At 43.9% G+C, this 18,100-nt stretch overlaps 2 protein-coding genes across 5 annotated transcripts in view; both read left to right on the top strand.

Annotated features, from left to right (window-relative positions):
• Positions 1 to 10,477, top strand: part of LOC311100727 (SUN domain-containing protein 1-like) — a 34,174-nt gene extending 23,697 nt beyond the window's left edge. Inside the window, exons 8-24 of the mRNA XM_084141688.1 lie at positions 209 to 346; positions 996 to 1,076; positions 1,513 to 1,650; positions 1,789 to 1,887; positions 2,621 to 2,714; positions 2,814 to 2,872; positions 3,024 to 3,184; positions 3,317 to 3,586; positions 3,757 to 3,858; positions 3,971 to 4,047; positions 4,146 to 4,290; positions 7,013 to 7,321; positions 8,104 to 8,188; positions 8,395 to 8,510; positions 8,690 to 8,857; positions 9,066 to 9,158; positions 9,335 to 10,477. Of these exons, the coding sequence (XP_083997814.1) occupies positions 209 to 346; positions 996 to 1,076; positions 1,513 to 1,650; positions 1,789 to 1,887; positions 2,621 to 2,714; positions 2,814 to 2,872; positions 3,024 to 3,184; positions 3,317 to 3,586; positions 3,757 to 3,858; positions 3,971 to 4,047; positions 4,146 to 4,290; positions 7,013 to 7,321; positions 8,104 to 8,188; positions 8,395 to 8,510; positions 8,690 to 8,857; positions 9,066 to 9,158; positions 9,335 to 9,451 (2,252 nt within the window). The 3' untranslated portion in view covers positions 9,452 to 10,477. The remainder of the gene's footprint in view (positions 1 to 208; positions 347 to 995; positions 1,077 to 1,512; positions 1,651 to 1,788; positions 1,888 to 2,620; positions 2,715 to 2,813; positions 2,873 to 3,023; positions 3,185 to 3,316; positions 3,587 to 3,756; positions 3,859 to 3,970; positions 4,048 to 4,145; positions 4,291 to 7,012; positions 7,322 to 8,103; positions 8,189 to 8,394; positions 8,511 to 8,689; positions 8,858 to 9,065; positions 9,159 to 9,334) is intronic.
• Positions 10,478 to 10,845: 368 nt separating this feature from the next.
• Positions 10,846 to 18,093, top strand: LOC311100964 (Golgi to ER traffic protein 4 homolog). 4 transcript variants are annotated; one of them, XR_014609862.1, is made up of 10 exons: positions 11,482 to 11,645; positions 14,417 to 14,495; positions 14,659 to 14,740; positions 14,842 to 14,991; positions 15,084 to 15,222; positions 15,350 to 15,490; positions 15,588 to 15,663; positions 15,783 to 15,855; positions 15,976 to 16,447; positions 17,068 to 18,093. XR_014609862.1 is itself a non-coding variant. In XM_084141958.1 (9 exons), the coding sequence occupies exons 1-9, from the start codon at positions 11,503 to 11,505 to the stop codon at positions 16,062 to 16,064; spliced, it is 972 nt and encodes a 323-aa protein (XP_083998084.1). In that variant the 5' UTR covers positions 10,846 to 11,502; the 3' UTR covers positions 16,065 to 18,093. The 4 variants fall into 4 exon arrangements, 1 of the variants encoding a protein (XP_083998084.1); XR_014609863.1 differs by having other exon boundaries at positions 15,976 to 16,597; XR_014609864.1 differs by having other exon boundaries at positions 15,976 to 16,615.
• Positions 18,094 to 18,100: the final 7 nt, after the last annotated feature.

Raw genomic sequence — 18,100 nt, 5'->3', positions numbered from 1 at the left:
CATAATATATTGGATATTGGATAATTTATCATTTTAGATGGGGCTCAACTTTTTTCTGCACTCAGCTTGTGCTGAGATGGCCTATGTAATCTGTATGCAAATCATGTGGTGGCAGCCTGTCAAGAAATCTGACAAAAGCATTTTGCTAAAGCTTAACATAGTCATACAATCTGGAGCATTCCCTTTTTAATATGCTCTTTCTCTTTAGGTGTGCTGTGGTCAGTATTAGACACCTGTCTGAACCATAGCAGGAGGGCAGCTGCCTCCACAGTGTCTGTAGTGACTCTGCTCATACAGGCTGCTATGCTGAAGATGGGCAGTGGGGGCAGAGAAGTGGTTAATGGAGGTATTCCACTGCTTTTTTAGAGGCTGAATGCTTTTTCATGGAGGTTGGGCATCCACAAGGCAGGTGTTGAGTGTGTGCATGATTTGCATAGGTCTATAGTTGACACTGGTTGAAACCTGATTTCAGGAATCACCCTGCTTGCAGTGCACCAATTATACATTTCACTCTTGCTTTCACTCTGTTTTTGAATAGATAATGGTGAATGAGTATTTTCTCCTGCACTGTAGTGAATCTGCACTGACTGGCGGTTGCAGTGGCTGTCACTGACTAACCTAAACTGACACTCCTTGTCACCTGCTTCTGACTGTCCTCTCTCTGAACAGGGAGACAGAGGCTGACACTACCGCAGCTTATCCTGCCTACACCTTTCTCACTCCTTTTTACATCACTCTACCTTTCTATTCTGGTGTTTTCACTTGTTTGGATGGCACTTTTACCACACAGATTTCACCCTCTGCGTTTCTCTCCCAAACAAATGGGCTGCCTTCTCTTTAGCTGTTTCCCTGGTGACATGCAAATGCTCTCTCTCTCCCTTGACTCACTATGTTCATCCTCAGCTCCGATGAAGGAAGGGAAAAGAGGGATGTTTTGAAGTTGATCGATATTTAGTTGTGCTAGTTTTATCTGATTTCTTTCTTATTGGTTGCAGCTCACTCCAGCTACTGTGGAAGCATGAATGTAAACGAGTTGGGGACTGATGGGAAACGCATGAATCTTAACGTCTCTCTTTGTAAGTGTAACTGACTTTCAGGCAGTTATTTTTGTTTGTACGTGATGACATGTGCTTGTATGTATGTATGTATGTGTGTGTGTGTGTGTGTATCAATAATGGACTAACATTTGTTTAAGTGGATTGGTGTGATTTTCATGTGGTTAGTGAGTAGCCTACAATTGGTCCTGTAGCTGAGTGTTTCTCTCACCAGTTATACCTAATGTCACTGTGTGGGAAAACCAGAGATGTAAAGTGGGTTGTTCAAACAAACCCCTCTTCTTCTCAGCCTTTCGCTCACCTTTGTGGCTACACACACCTGCCATGTACTTTTGTTAGGCTTCTCTTTGTAGGGGTAATGTCAGCCCTTATGATGTTTGATTTTCGTTAGCCTCTCAAAAAAAATCATGTTTTCTTTTACGCGTTTGCTGCTCTTCCACACTGCTTACGCTAACAGGTGATGACTGCAAAGGGAAGCAGCACGTGAAGGCACACATTGTCTCATCATCATCATCATCATCATCATCATCATCATCATGGGCCTGCCGGTCACACCATGCGTTGGGGGCACTGTGGCTTGCCACTGCTTACACAGGTTACCTATTAAGCCATCAAACTCGGGCCTATCCTCATATACTTGAAATGAATGAATCCACATCTACCTTTTAGTCCTTATTTTACTGTACTATGTAAGTAGATTAAGTTGTGTTTTTGTTACTTGGTTGGTTCCCAGGCTCCAGTGTGTTGTGGGTGGGGCAGAAGGCAGGCTCAGCTGTGCGGTCCGTGACAAGGAGGATGATGTCTGTTCTCTGGTTGGCAGCCATGTCGCCAGGTCATCATTTTACCATGTTTAAATAGCTACACTCTCTTACCGTGTTTAACCAGCCTCTCAACCTCCAGATACACCTCTGCATGGCCTGCATGTTTCGTCCTAGTCTCCCCATGGCTAGCTTGTGTGTCTTCCTACCTGCCTTGAAACCCATTAGAATGGTGGCTTGGAGTATAATGTAACCTTCTCCATCTCTCTAACCTTTTTCTATTTAAACTGACTAACTGCTGTTTAACAGGTGCTGCAGGCGCTTACAAAATACTGGGACTCATTCTTACCTGTTCCATTTAATTTGTGTTTCATCATTCTAATTTGCTGCTCTGTGTTAGGCTAGGAAACTGCAAAGGCTGTCTGCAGAACTGCTTCCCCCTCTGCCTGCTGCTTCTGTCCCTCTGGACATATTTCGATTTAAAGTCTGTTCCAAGAATGGGAGCAATTTGTCAAGAGGAGTTTGATGGAGTACTGTGGTTTTACGAAAGATGGGCTCTCCTTAAAAAAAAAAAAAGATGTTTTCTGCTGTACTGTGCATCTACGCTGACAGAGAAGAACACTGTTGCTTAGCCTGCTCTAGTGCCCCGGTCTGTAACCTGCACTGTATTTATCTCCTTTCCTCTTACCTCATCTGGTGAATGTACTTCATTCTCTAATCTTTAGTGCTGTGTGGAAGGGCCTCCTCTACCCCTCCCACCTCCTGAAGAACTTTCACTAATCCGCTCCCTGTCTTTCTATTACGCAGGGAAGGCAGCGACCGGGGCCTTCTGGTGGCTGGGGACTGGATGGTATCATCTGGTCACCATCATGTCTCTCCTCAACATCTTTGTCTTGACACGGTGAGTCTCTTGGGTCTGATGGCGTAACACTCAAGGCTTGTGGTAGTGGATGGGATACATGATGTGATCACATTAACAAGGATTTTTCTGTTTTCATAGGTGCCTTCCCAAGCTCCTCAAACTCCTACTGATTCTGCTCCCATTCCTCCTCCTTCTGGGTGAGTAGCACAGCTCTTGCTGTCCACCCCAAAGCCCTGATGCTGGTTATCCATATTCCATAGTACTGTGCAATCACTTACTCTGACATACTGTAACCCCATTCCACTGCAGACACATCCTCTGTCTCATTTATCCTCTGTGTTCTCCCAGCTCTGTGGCACTGGGGTCCGTCCAGCCTGCTGTCTGTGTTGCCTGCCATTAACGTCACTGAGTGGAGGACGGCCTACTACCTCAGTCAGACCCCTCTGGAACAAACCAAAGACAGCCAGCCCATCATGGCTCCACCACCACTACCACCAGCTGTCTCACAGGTAGAAGTGGTATTGATGCTCGTATTCATTGACCATTTATATGATTGTCAGCTTCCGTAAGACCATCTAATTCTATTGATAAGGCTAGTTGCACAGTATAGCTGACCTCTATCCTCCCATGTATGTGAGCAGCCAGGCAGTGTGCTGGTGTCTGTGGACTCTGAGCGCCTAGCCCGGTTGGAGCAGAGGCTGGCCCAGCTGTGGGATAAGGTGGAGGGAGGGGGCCAAAGGCAGGAAAACCAGCACCGGGAGGTGCTGGGTCTCTACCAGTCTCTACGAGAGCAGCTGGACACCCAGACGGACAAGGACAGCATGGGGCTGTGGGTGTCTAGCCTGCTGGAGGAGAGACTCACTCTGCTGAAGAGGGGGATGGAGAAGGATGCAGCACTGCAGAGAGAACTGGTGAGATCATCCGGGTTGGATTGTCAGGCATTCATTTAATCAAGCATATTCATTTAGCTTGTAATGAGAAGTAAACAAGTATACAATTCGGTACGCTTACTTTGTTTTTTATTTTTATTTTTTATCCTCTGTATGCTCATTAATCTCTACTGTCTTCCTGTGTTGTGCAGAGTCAGGAGATTCGAGAGCAGTATGTTGTGCAGCAGCAGGGCCAAGAGTCTCGTCTGGCTCAACTAGAGGTTCTACTGCAGACACTGGCTGCCAAGACAGATGTACAGACTCAGAGATCCTATACTCATTTCTATGCACAGACCTTACTGTAGAAGCTCTCTAAAAAAAAATTGTGTTGTCATATATCCATGTTATGTTGATTTATGTCTTCAGGAGGTGCAGAGGAGGCAAGAAGAGACTTCCAGTGCTACACCTGCGTTTGCACCAGTTCCTGTACCAGTGCAAGTCAAGTGAGATCAGCACATAACCCTTTGGATTGTAATAATTCAATAAAATCACGAGTGGTGTTGAATATTCCTCCATGTGACAATGTTGTATGCTCTTTCAGTGTGGGTGTGGACAGCGAATCCCATGATGCCTTGCTGGCGGAGGTGCAACTGCTGGAGGAGGCGCTGGGGCGCATTAGGCAGGACTTGCAGGGGGTGATGGGATGCAAGGGCATGTGTGACCGCCTGGACACACTTCATGAAACGGTGAGTTGCTTGCTCTGTCTCTGGCTCTGTACTGTACATGCATTGCTCCAGTAATACCAGGGCTTGACATTAACTTTTATACCAATTTTTATATATATATATATATATAATATTTATTTTTTTATTTTTTTACTTGTCCAAAAGCTCAAGTCACTTGGTCTGTAACACCATAGGCCAAAAAGGTGACTGAAAATTGGGTTGTATGATACAAGGAACCACTTCAATGGAAGGCTGCTGGTCTCTGATCCCATGTATTATACAGTATCTCCTGCCGTTGTGGCCTTGAGCAAGGCACTTAACCCCCCACAAAGTAAAATACTGCACTGATAGGCTACTGTATAAAACACATGGTCTGTCAACCTTCCATCTGGAGAGTAACTGGGTGTGCAGACCTTTGATCCATCCCTGCTCCAACACACCAGAGTCAGCTTATCAAGGGCCTGTTTTTTTATTTTTATGTGGTGTGTTTTGAGCAGGGCTGGCGTAAAAGCCTGCACACCCATTAGCTCTCCTGGACGAGGGTTGGCCACTGCAACATTACAATTACAACCAAATACTTATGAAATAATTCCCTCATTCAATGACCCAGGGATCAAATGGCTAAGGTGGGGGTGGTAGCTAACTATACTGAACAAAAATATAAACGCAACATGCAACAATTTCAACAATTTTACTGAGTCACAGTTCATATATGGAAATCAATTAATTTAAATAACTAATTAGTACCTAATCTATGGATTTCACATGACTGGGCAGGGGTGCAGCCATGGGTTTGCCTGGGAGTGCATAGACTCAACCACTTGGGAGCCAGGCCCACACACTGGGGAGCCAGGCCCAGCCAGAGTTTTTTTCCCCCCACAAAAGGGCTTTATTACAGACAGAAATACTCCTTAGTTTCATCAGCTGTCCAGGTGGCTGGTCTCAGATGATCCCGCAAATAGTCCGGTTGGCCATTTGATTAATTGTTCAACAGTCTTATAGCTTGGGGGAAGAAGCTGTTAAGGAGCCTTTTGGACCTAGACTTGGCGCTCCGGTACCGCTTGCCATGCGGTAGCAGAGAGAACAGTATGACTTGGGTGACTGAGTCTTTGACAATTTTTTTTTGGGCCTTCCTCTGACACCGCCTAGTGTATATAGGTCCTGGATGGCAGAAAGCTTGGCCCCAGTGATGTACTGGGTCGTACGCACTACCCTCTGTAGCGCCTTGCGGTCGATGCCGAGCAGTTGCCATACCAGGCGGTGATGCAACCAGTCAGTATGCTCTCGATAGTGCAGCTGTATAACTTTTTGAGGATCTGAGGACCCATGCCAACTCTTTTCAGTTTCCTGAGGGGGAAATGGCGTTGTCGTGCCCACTTCACGACATTCTTGGTGTGTTTGGACAATGATAGTTTGTTGGTGATGTGGACACCAAGGAACTTGAAACTATGGTTGTGAGGCCTGTTGAGCGTACTGCCATATTCTCTAAAACGACGTTGGAGGCGGCAAAACTGCACATTTTAGAGTGGCCTTTTATTGTCCCCAGCACACGGTGCACTTGTGTAGTGATCATGCTGTTTAATCATCTTCTTGTTATGCCACACCTGTCAGGTGGATGGATTATCTTGGCAAAGAAGAAATTCTCTCTAACAGGGATGTAAACAAATTTGTGCACACAATTTGAGAGAAATAAGCTTTTTGTGCGGATGGAAATATTCTGGGATCTTTTATTTCAGCTCATGAAACAGTGGACCAACACTTTATATTTTTGTTCAGTATAAGATGTTTATCTATTTGTAAAGTTAAAATATTCAGGGGAGATTTTGACAGCATAGGAGTTACTTGTCCAATTATGCTATTTTATGAATATTTTGTAACTTTGTTAGAATTCCATGGCCAGTATTGAATAGAGGAGAATCCTAGCGAATTTTGAACGCTTGAGTGAGAATTTGATGACCGTATTATGGTTTCATCAACTGCGCACCCATGTCAACTTCGTGTCCGCCATTTGCAGTTATACACGAGTGCTGGTGGAAAGTTATTTTAGAACATCGGACATGACATTAATGCATGCTAAATAACCAGCCAAACTACACAATAGTTAGTCTGTATGTCTTTTTATTTGACCTGCTGTGCAAATGTGTCTCTCTCTCCTCTGGCAACAGCCCACTGGCACACACGCAGGTGATACATACACACCATGACTTTAACAGGATTTTCATTGCTGACCAAAAATGTGCTGTAACTGCGCAAATAACTCTCACTAGCAATTATCAACAAATGGGCAAACACTGCTAGGCTCGCTTTGATCTCAAACGCGATCTCGCGGCTGAATGATTGAAAGACCACTCATGCCTGTCAATGCAGGCCTACAATAATTATACGCCGATGCGCTCTGCAGAGATCAATTCTGATCGGAGTTGCCTAATTGTTTGATGTAGTGATTTTTCTATAGGGTTTTTTGAGAGTGTTTTAACTTGTCCATTCGGACAACTTAAATCTATAATATGCTTGTCCAACAATGTTTGTTTTTGGGGGGTTTTCCTTGCCGCGGCCAAGCGTTTGTCGAGCCCTGTGTACCTTTCCAGATGGCCTCTCCCATTCCTTTGATTAGCTGGTCCTGTACAGACAATCAATATTATTTAATGCTGAGATGTTTTTGCTGGTGTTCTGTATATAAATCCTCTCTGTTGACCGGTGACCTCTGTCTGATGGTGTCTGTCTCCCTGTGTGGTCGTGGCAGGTGTCTGAGCAAGTGTCTGCCCAAGTCAGACGGGAACTGCGGGCCCTGTTCTACCGCAGCGAGCAGGTCGGAGATTCCGAACCCGGGGAAAAGGAGCTCCTTGAGTCGCTGCTGCAGTGGCTCTCTGAGCGCTATGTAAGCGGGGCTGATGTGCAGGCCTCTCTGGCCTCCCTGGAGCTCAGCATCCTTCAGAACGTGACCCTGCAGCTGGAGGAGAGCAGGGCCAGGCAGGAGACTCTCAGCACTGAGACTGTCACTCAGACTGTGATGCACACTGTTGGAGCCGCAGGGGCCGGGATGTCCGAGGAGGTAAGGGGTTTGGTTTGGGGAATTTTGTGGAGAAAGAACATTTGTTGTTTTTTTTTGGCCTAATTATTTTTTATTTAAAGATGCACTATGCATAAATCGCTCAGGCTTTTCCTGGTTGCAAAAATTCTAATAGTTTGCCTAATTTCAGTTTGACTAAATAAACAAGTATAGTGTAGCGCGGTGTTCGCCAACCGGTGGACCACGGGCGGTTGTTTTCTGGCCCCCTAAGTATTCCCACGCATAATAGACACGTGATCATGTACATATGTAAGCAAGGTTTGAAATACTTATGTTTTAGTCAAATATTATATTTGTTTGGGCTTCTTGTGGTCAATTTGCAGTCTACAAATTATTTGTAATTATGTTCCAGCCCTCCAACCATCCGCTCAAGTTAAAATCGGCCTGCGGCTGAATCTAGTTGATGATCCCTGTTGTCTAAACCACTGTGAAATATATTTTCCATAACCAAAAATATTGTATTTTCAGCTGTTTTTAAAGCTGGTGTACAAAACTGAAAGTAAAAGACGCAAAAACTAAACTTAAGAACAGGAAGCATAGAAAAAGCGCACACGGAACCGATTACCGCTTTTTAGACTTTTCATTGACGGCTCTAACTCATATTTCTGTGAATTTGGTTGGGTCACCCAAAAGGTTAAAATTCTGTGTTTTGGATTTCAAAATGATTTATTTAAATGCAATGTGATTAAGTCAAACTATTTCCTGTCAGTCTGCACTATTCCATTTCCTCACCCAACCACCATTTTCCTCTCTTCCTCCTCCAGCATGTACAGCTGATAGTGAAGAACGCTCTGAAACTCTACTCCCAGGATCGGACCGGCCTGGTGGACTATGCTCTGGAGTCTGGAGGTAAAGTTTCACAGTTGTGGTGGTGGGGCGTGGCGACTACGCTGATTTTGTTTATCTACGTGATTATTTGAATGATCTGTTTGGACTTTGTACAGTAGTTTCTGGTGTGACCGTCTTTAACGATGCCCTCGTTGTAAAATGGGTGTGGTTGCATTGTGTACAGTTTTGAAAGTGACATGAGATATCATGGCTGTGTGTGTCTGCAGGTGGCAGCATCCTGAGCACTCGCTGCTCTGAGACGTACGAGACAAAGACGGCACTGATGAGTCTGTTTGGTCTCCCACTCTGGTACTTCTCCCAGTCTCCTCGTGTGGCCATACAGGTACAACTCAAGTCACCTCACCACACCACATGAGACTAGTCTGAGTTTTCTGATCGCTTCGTGATTTATTACATTGATTAATTATATTGGGAGAGTTTCAGTTCCTGATAGTGCCTTTTCCAACAAAAGTAATCATCCATACACTGGTTTAATCTTGCTCTCTCTTTCTTGCACTGCAGCCTGATATCCATCCAGGGAACTGCTGGGCGTTTCAGGGTTCCCATGGTTACCTGGTCATTCGTCTCTCCATGAGGATCGTGCCCTCTGCCTTCTCATTGGAGCACATCCCCAAAGCCCTGTCGCCAACAGGCACCATCAGCAGCGCCCCGCGCCAGTTTACCGTCTACGTAAGCCATGCAAACCTCCAACTACACTGCTTACCCAATTAACATTCACGTCGGCTATTACTGTCTAAGCAAGCCAGTCAGAAGCCCACCTAGTAGACACTCAAGTCAGTCACATTTACTGTGAGTGTGCTCTGGTGAAGCACTACTGATTGACACACTTATTGCTGTGGGTCTCTGCTGTTTTCTAACTGTGTACTCTTGTTTCCAGGGTCTGGATGATGAGTACCAGGAGGAGGGTAAGCTACTGGGCAGCTACACCTATCAGGATGATGAGGATGCGCTACAGACTTACCCTGTCATCGTAAGTACACTTCAACACTACAGCAAGGGGCTTGATTGGCCAGATGTAGATGTTTAGTATTCCACATGGCATTTATTTCTAGTACAATTTAGAGATGGTGGCTTGGCAAGTTGTATGTCTTGCTACTCTTACATGGCTTGAGTGTAAATGTAGTGTATTTTGCTATCTATCCACAGGAGGAGAATGATCAAGCCTATCAGATCATTGAGGTTCGGGTGCTGTCCAACTGGGGTCACCCAGAGTACACCTGCCTGTATCGCATCAGAGTGCACGGTCAGCCTAGTATCAACTGATGGCACAGAGCAGACCACCCTGTATACATTTTTATGTTCTGCAGATGACTGGAGCCAATTATGCACACACATACATGTGCTTGAAACTTTATTTGTGCACTAACTCATCCCACCAGGACAGAGGCTCTACCAGAGTGACCACAGGTCTGAATCTGAAGCACGGCCACTGGTGCATGTGACTTTCGAAGGACTATCACCCAACCACTAATAATTTATTACATTTGTAAAACGGTTTTCATTTTACAGAATAATCTCAAAGTAACCATTGGGCTCCTAAATCGGGGAGAAAAAATATGGATGAGAATCTGTGCTTTACTACATTTTATTGGTTAAGGAATGTTTCAAGTACATTTTCTCAGTCTATTTATACATGAGCTATATGTGTTATGAGACCAAACTGGATTCATGTGTGTTGAGCACTTGGTGAAACCAGGGCCCATATCCACAAAGCATATCAGAGTAGGAGTGCTGATCTAAGATCAGTTTTGCCTTTTAGATCATAGTGAATAAGATCATATGGACAGATCCTAGATCAGCACTCGTACTCTAAAATGCTTTGTGGATACGTTCGCAGGTTTTACCATGTTCTCTTACGAACAATGGAAGAATGTAAACTTGTACATTTTGTCTATAGTTTGTCATTTTTAAGTCTACTAATATCAGTGTTGCTTTGAAATATGTATATGCTGCAATTATAAAATGTTACTGATTTTGTTTTTGTTTTTTAAAGGGAATTTAACGCTCAAGTAAGTTAAGGATATCTTGCACTGGTCCTTTCAGCCACAGAAGTCAGGCTTTGGCCATGACCCTTTATTGAGTATCTACAAGTGCCCAGTTGTAAATCTCATTGTTTGTCCCGAGTTACTGAAACACCAATCTGTGTAATATATTTTTGTAAAGGATTTTCAGACTATTTGTAAATGGTCTTGGGACTATACAGGTTTATTTTGTTTTATAATTTTATTTTTGTCTTTTGTACATAATTGTCATGTGTAAGAAATGTTCAAATAAAAACCTTAATTTTGAGTTATGTAACAGTCATAACTAAAGGAAATCGGGCAGAATAGTTTCAACAAATGTGGGAATGTTTTGTCATAATTGCCCCACCGGCTGAGCTTGGTTGCAGTCTGATTCTCCACCCTTCTTCCTGACCTGTGCACCCATTCACACAGATTTTGACATATGTCCAATAACTGGGGGAAACTGCACTACAGACAGTATATGTATGGCACACTCGTCCTAGACCGAACAGAGGAATCTGGGTCCGTGAGAGCTGGGTGGTGAATTCTCAGGTGCAGCAGTCCCTAGTGGTAGCTATTCATCTGGGGTGGTAGTATCTCTCGACCAGTAGGGCCCGCTGTACTCACAACAATGAGGGAGGGGCAGCAGTAGCTAGAGTTTCATACTCTGTCTTTGGAGAAGCTAGTGCTGTATTTTCCCCTCACAGGAGCTGCTCAGAGCTGGACTGGACATATACTGAATCTCCACTCACAGATGACAACTATACAGCATAGTGGGAATTCTAGCCTTACCACACATTAAGCGTTTTGTGATAAAGTACTATACCGTTAGCTAGCTAACGTTACATACAGTAATGTAATCTTCCTTCCAGACCAGGATGAAGTTTGACTGACATGGTTGCCCCACTGTCACTGGGATCATATGCTGTATATGATCATGCAGTACATGATTATGAGATTCCTTCAAATGATCAGTTCATTGAGCTAGCTAGGTAGCTAGCTAGATATGACATTAATGAATAACGTTAGCTTGGCTATCTGCTCAAAGAGAAAGCCAGGTCATATCCACATAACGCCTTGGACCAGAGCTAATGCACATAGCTAGGTAAAGGTAACTAATACAACCATGATGAAGATGTGTATAAGAAATAGTGAAATGAAAATAGCAGTGAAATATTTAGCGTGGGATCTAGAAACTTGAGCGCAAATACCTAACTACGGCAAGTGAAATAGGACATAGCTATTTTTTTGTGCATCCGTTTCTGCACTGTCAACGCTTGGCTTGGTTGTTGGGCGGAGCTGCTGGGAACAATGATGTCGGAGCAGGAGGCTCTGAAGTGCTCCAGCGCAAGAAACCGTGGAGGAACGCAGCGGGTTGAAGGGAAACTGCGAGCCAGTGTGGAAAAGGGAGATTACTATGAGGCTCACCAGATGTACAGAACCTTATTTTTTAGGTAAGAAATTTGAATTTTCGTTAGCCTGGCTAAGTTATCAGTTGGCTTCTGGGCCTTCATTTTCCTGATCTTTCTGCTTGTTAACCTTGCTGCCTCCATTATATTGTATCATTGGTCGATTCATGGTACTGCCCCACCCACTCGGGTCTGTCCTTATTTTTGAATGGACAGTTTTATACGTCAATCTCTCAGTCACAGAATGGGAATTATCCGCCTAGCTAGCTAGCCTAGTTAGCTAAATGTCAATGTCGCAATAATATGCTAGCGCTAACCCATTTACAAACGCTAGCTAGTTACCTACCCACAATGCCCATGTTCGTTTAGTGAAGATATAGTTCACTAACCTGGCACACTTACAAACAGTACAGACTGTCACTCCAAGCCCAGCAAAAACCATGTCAAGTACAAGTACTAGTTAGCTAACGCTAACTAACTTGCCATCTAGCTTGTTTTGTAGTTAGCTAGTTTCTTTTAGCTACATTTACAAACCAACTAACGTTAGCTAGTCAACTTTGCTAAGCATGCACAATCAATTAAGCTATTGTAGGTATTGCCCATGATTCATGACTACCCATCACCATCACTATGGTCTCATTCATTAACTTGCTGTTGGTTGTACTTCAATGTTTGACAGTCATGACAGGTAGCCTAACTTCACATGAGAACTGTGTGGGCACAGCCTTTACGTTAACTAATGGTGTTTTCACATATAGTCCTCTTTAAAATAACTGATCTCAGTCCTCTTTAAAGTGAACTCTGGGGTAAAAAAAAAAAAAAAAGAACTCCGTTCTCTTTGCATTCACATTGCTATGTTTAGAAAGGAACCAATATATTTTTCCTACATTCACTCAATGCACTCTGGGTAAAAGTAAGGGACAAGCCATTTCATCAGAATGTGCTATCGGACAGCTAGATAAACCGACATACATTTTGGAAGCTAATATATTGCATTTTGTTAAAAGGTGACACATAATAATGTAATCAGATGATAATATTCACATGTCATTATTATTGGTAACAGATTAAATACCAGTAGAATAACTGCAGGCCTAATTGAAAATTGTACACCCAATGTAGGCTACTGACCGTTTAAGATCTAGAATGGATTGTGTAACTATGTTGTGATTCTCACCAAATACACTACATGACCAAATGTATGTGGACACCTACTCGTCAAACATCTCATTCCAAAATCATGGGCATTAATATGGAGTTGGTCCCCCCTTTGCTGCTATAACAGCCTCCACTCTTCTGGGAAGGCTTTCCACTAGATGTTGGAACATTGCTGCGGGGACTTGCTTCCATTTAGCCACAAGAGCATTAGTGAGGTCGGGCACTGATGTTGGGCGATTAGGCCTGGCTCGCAGTCGGCATTCCAGTTCATCCAAAAGGTGTTTGATGGGGTTGGGGTTGAGGTAAGGGCTCATCTAGAATGTCATTGTATGCTGTAGCGTTAAGATTTCCCTTCACTGGAACTAAGGTGCCTAGCCCGAACCATGAAAAACAGCTGGTAGCGTTCTCTTGGCATCCGCCAAACTCAGATTCGTCCGTCGGACTGCCAGATGGTGAAGCGTGATTCATCACTCCAGAGAACGCGTTTCCACTGCTCCAGAGTCCAATGGCGGCGAGCTTTACACCACTCCAGCCGACACTTGGCGTTGCGCATGGTGATCTTAGGCTTGTGTGTGGCTGCTCAGCCATGGAATTCCATTTCATGAAGCTCCTGACAAACAGTTATTGTGCTGACGTTGTTTCCAGAGGCAGTTTGGAACTAGATAGTGAGAGTTGCAACTGAGGACAGACGATTTTTACGAGCTTCAGCACTCGGCGGTCCCGTTCTGTGAGCTTGTGTGGCCTACCACTTCGCGGCTGAGCCATTGTTGCTCCTAGACGTTTCCACACTGACTTGTTGGAAAGGTGGCATCCTAGGATGGTGCCACATTGAAAGTCATTGAGCTCTTCAGTAAGGCCATTCTACTGCTAATGTTTGTCTATGGAGATTGCATGGCTGTGCCCGATTTTATACACCTGTCAGCAATGGGTGTGGCTGAAATACCCGAATCCACTAATTTGAAGGGGTGTCCACATACTTTTGTATATATAGTGAATGTTGTTGTCTTCTCACACTCAAATAAACAGCTTATGAAGCTCTCTTAGCCTATAGATAAACATATTGCAAATAAATAATCTGAACATCTTGTCAGTACAAAACTCCACACATTTTGGAATTTCTGTGCATCCTGGACAATCGCTAATCAATATCCAAAAACAGCACACATTTTTTCTGCGAACCTGCACATTATCTTCTCTCTCCAATGTGGCGGGGTTATGGCAGGGGAAACGGTGTTGCAGTAGTCTAGTGTGTGGTGCGAAAATAATGACAAGCAAACCTGGGGAGCTTTAAAAAAGGGAACCGAACTGAACTGAGACCAGCTCTCAAGATGGTCTCAGTTCAGTTCGGTTCGGGGGCTCTTTTGAGGGGTCTGAGTTCCTTTGGAGTGTTCACACTCAACTTTAACTTCCCTTCATTTTTTGTGGAGATCACAAAATGTAGCTGTAAGGGACCAAGTGTGAAAACACCCTGAGTGAAAGTTCACTGTTATTAAACTATTGTGTATTGAGAAATGTTGTCCCAGTGACTGAGTCCTACTTTTCAGCCCTCAGTATTTCCTAGGGGGACCACCACACTACCATTCCTATTGCCACTTTCTTAACCTGGTTTGAATGCTGTTTGTCAGTGACATGACATTTGCCATCTCTGTTTGACACAGGTATACGTCACAGGCAAAGCATGCAGATGCCAGGGAGTTGATGTACAATGGTGCCCAGCTCTTCTTCAGTTACAACCAGGTATAAGAAGGCCTGCCACTGGGGCATTCATTATGTTAATGTCGTTTTTTTGCATCTCTTTTTGAGTAGAGTCTAAGCGCTATAGCTAGCAATTTTTTTTATTCACAACTAAACAGTTGTAGAAGAGTTCTGTGGCAAATTGCTGTTTTTTTGTAATCCGCAGCTAAACAGTGCTGCAGACCTGTCAATGTTGGTACTAGAGTCTTTGGAGAAATCAGAGGCAAAGGTAGAGGACGAAGAGTTAGGTGAGCTAACATACATAATTCATCGTAATTAAACAATATAAACACAGTTAGTGTCAGTGTACCGTCGTCTCTGTGTTAACCTCATCTGTGTTGCATTGCAGAGCACCTGGCTAAGCTGTTCAGTTTGATGGACCCTAACTCCCCAGAGAGAGTAGCATTTGTGTCCCGCGCACTCAAGTGGTCCACAGGCGGCTCGGGGAAGCTGGGCGCTCCCAAACTGCATCAGCTCCTGGCAGTCACCTTGTGGAAAGGTATTCAATGGAAAACTCTGAACATTAAACTGCAAAGATATAATTTTTCCCTGAACAAAGAGTTTGAATATGATTGAATTCTATCTGTTTAGAGCAAAACTACAGTGAGTCTCGCTACCACTTCTTGCACTCCTCTGATGGAGAGGGCTGTGCCCAGATGCTGGTGGAGTACTCGGCGCAGCGGGGCTTTCGCAGTGAGGTGGACCTGTTTGTGGCGCAGGCCGTCCTACAGTAAGTCTCTGTCTTGCTGCACCCAGATCTGTTTTCAGTCTGTCACCAATAGCTGTGTGTTATGTTGTTTAATTGCTTGTTCAGCTCTGTCCCTCGTCTCTCTCTCTCTCTTTCCCTGCCTGCTCAGGTTCCTCTGTCTAAAGAACAAAAACAGTGCATCTGTGGTGTTCAGCACATATACTCAGAAACACCCCTCAATAGAGAAGGGCCCTCCCTTTGTCCAGCCCTTGCTCAACTTCATCTGGTTTCTCTTGCTGGCGGTGGATGGGTAAGGCCTTGTTTATTCAACCACCCTTTGAATAAAACCCACATTGTTTTGCCAGGCTCTCATAAATGTGCCTCTCCTCGTGTGTTCTCCTCTACAGAGGGAAATTAACAGTGTTCACAGTGCTATGTGAACAGTATCAGCCTTCCCTGAAGAGGGACCCTATGTATAATGAGGTGAGCTTGACCCGTTAATGAGTGTCCCTCCGTGGTCACGTAGCATTATAACTCAGCGTGGTGTCTAATAATCATTCTCCTTCTCCTCCTCCTGTTACATTGACTGCCTGCTGCGTCAGTATCTCGACAGAATAGGTCAGCTTTTCTTTGGGGTGCCACCCAAACAGTCCTCATCATATGGTGGATTGCTCGGTAAGTGCTTGTGACTCACTACACACTATTTTTACAAACCCATTCTGATCACCATTGAAAGCTACATTGGGGAAACGGTAGGTTTTTGTGTTTCATTGAAGTGTGTTCTGTGTCTGTCAGGAAACCTGTTGAACAGCCTGATGGGCTCAGGTGAGGATGAGGAGGGAGAAGAAGCACATGAGGACGGCAGCCCCATCGAGCTGGACTGAGAGCTCTGGGGCGAGCAAGGATGACCCCCCCCCCCCGGGGTAGCAGAGGTGTGCTGGTCCCCAGTTCCCCCAGACATCCAACCAGAACCAGAACAAAAAGCAGGCCAAACCATCCCACTCAGCACAACCTGGACTGCGCAAAAATGCAAATGCTTTCCGTTTGAGTTTTATTTTGGTTTTATTTTCATCGTTTTTGTTTCTTAGTTTTGGACAATTTTCTGTGTAGTTTTGGTTTTTAAAAAGGAAAAGGTAAGCAGCTGCGATCCTTCCTTCCTTCCTTCCTTCCTGGACTTCTTATTTTCTCTCATCCCCAGGGACAGAACAGATTCAACAGTGGCTGCATATTCATTTGTCATAATTAACTCATAAAATAACAGGGAGTAGTACTTTTTCTCCCCATGCACCATGCATCCACCACAGGTGGAGGTAGTAATTTGTATTAAAGAGTTACTATAACCAACTTGTAATCCATTTAAATGTTCAATAATAATCAAGAGTGATAGGGGTGTGGTGAGCTGCATGGTGTAGAGTCAGTGGAGAGAGATATACAGGTAACTGCCAAAATAATGGAAACACTTGAGTAAATGAGGGATAGAAGTGTATTGAAAGCAAGTGCACTAACATCACATCATGCTTGGGGTAATATATAAAAATGCTGGTCAGGCCATTATTTTGGCTACCATGGCTATTTCCCCATAGGATGACAATGCCCCCATCCACAGGGCACGAGTGATCACTGAATGGTTTGATGAGCATTAAAAAGGTTTAAACCATATGCCATGGCTGTCTCAGTCACTAGATCTCATCCCAATTGAACACTTATGGGAGATTCTGGAGCGGTGCCTGAGACAGTGTTTTCCACCACCATCAACAAAACACAAAATTATGGAATTTCTCGTTCCAGACAATATAATCTATGCCAATGTGCATTGAAGCTGTGCTGGCTTGTGGTAGCCCAACGTCCTAATAAGACACTATGTTGGTGTTTCCTTTATTTTGGCAGTTACCTGTACCTGTCGGGCATCGTATACCTGGCTGCAAACTAAAGCCGGATTTGACCACTATTCATAATCTGTTAACGTATGGGAGATTACATGTGTGTTTAAATTGACAGGAGAGGATGGGTATGCTCAGATCATATATACCTGGCTGTGTGTGTGTGTTGAATGTATTTGGCATGTTCATGTGAATGTGAGTCAGTTCCGTTGAAGTCTTCTATATCGGGCGTCTTCCCCCCCAGATACATTTTCAGTTTGAGTTGGGTGACTGCTCCATTTTGTCGGTCCAGATGTTTGACTGAGATCAGACAGACGAAGGGAAGATTAAACAACTTGAAAGAAACAATCCCAGCCTACCGTAGTATTATATTGTCTATATCCAGAAGCTTACATTATTTATCTTACCGGGTTGGGCTTAAATGCATACTCCAGTATCCAAAATGAATATTCCTTTACATACATGGAGTGGTTGTTTAAGTCAGTAATTTGACATTTTCTTCTGCTACTGTACATGTTTTGGGAATTTCTTGAATTCATGTTTTACAGGTTCTTATCTGTTTTGGAATTATAACTGCTGTAGAAATTCTCAAGGGTGAAACTTCCAAGCTTCTCTACAGCCACCTCGAGATGTTTTGTTATTATAAAGTGAAATCCTTGATAATAGTCAAGATGTCCATTAGGGTGTTACTACTATAACATCTCTCTGCTTAAGAAAACAAGTTAATGCCACTGGTTAAATAAGTATGCACCAACTCCACAAAATAAGTAGCCTGGATAGCAAAAAGGTCTGAATCTAATATTCCTCCTGCTGTGTGAGTCGTATGTACGGTAATGCACAGAATGTTGAGGGAATGATACCAGAGTTGTGTGGAGTATGTGTGACCAAAGGCTTTTAGACAGACCACGGCTCTGGCGGGCTAGCCAGCATGTTGAACATAACATTTTGTTTTTGATAGTTTCATTTGAATGCAAATGGGGGTTGTTTGCCTTTTAAATGTTTCACTAATTGAGTAAATAAACAACTGATGATAGCTTCTC

Source organism: Coregonus lavaretus (assembly GCF_964263955.1).
Source record: "Coregonus lavaretus genome assembly, chromosome: 25".
In the NCBI taxonomy this organism is placed as follows: domain Eukaryota; kingdom Metazoa; phylum Chordata; class Actinopteri; order Salmoniformes; family Salmonidae; genus Coregonus; species Coregonus lavaretus.
The sequence above is the reverse complement of the archived record's forward strand: the minus strand, read 5'-3'. Positions and strand labels throughout refer to the sequence as shown.

Bases quoted from the DNA above. Each gene is read 5' to 3' on its own strand.
- LOC311100964 (XM_084141958.1), top strand. From the start codon at position 11,503: ATGATGTCGGAGCAGGAGGCTCTGAAGTGCTCCAGCGCAAGAAACCGT. The intron at 14,992-15,083 runs GTATTCAATGGA...CTATCTGTTTAG, and splicing joins GGCAGTCACCTTGTGGAAAG to AGCAAAACTACAGTGAGTCT. The intron at 15,491-15,587 runs GTAAGGCCTTGT...TCTCCTCTACAG, and splicing joins CTCTTGCTGGCGGTGGATGG to AGGGAAATTAACAGTGTTCA.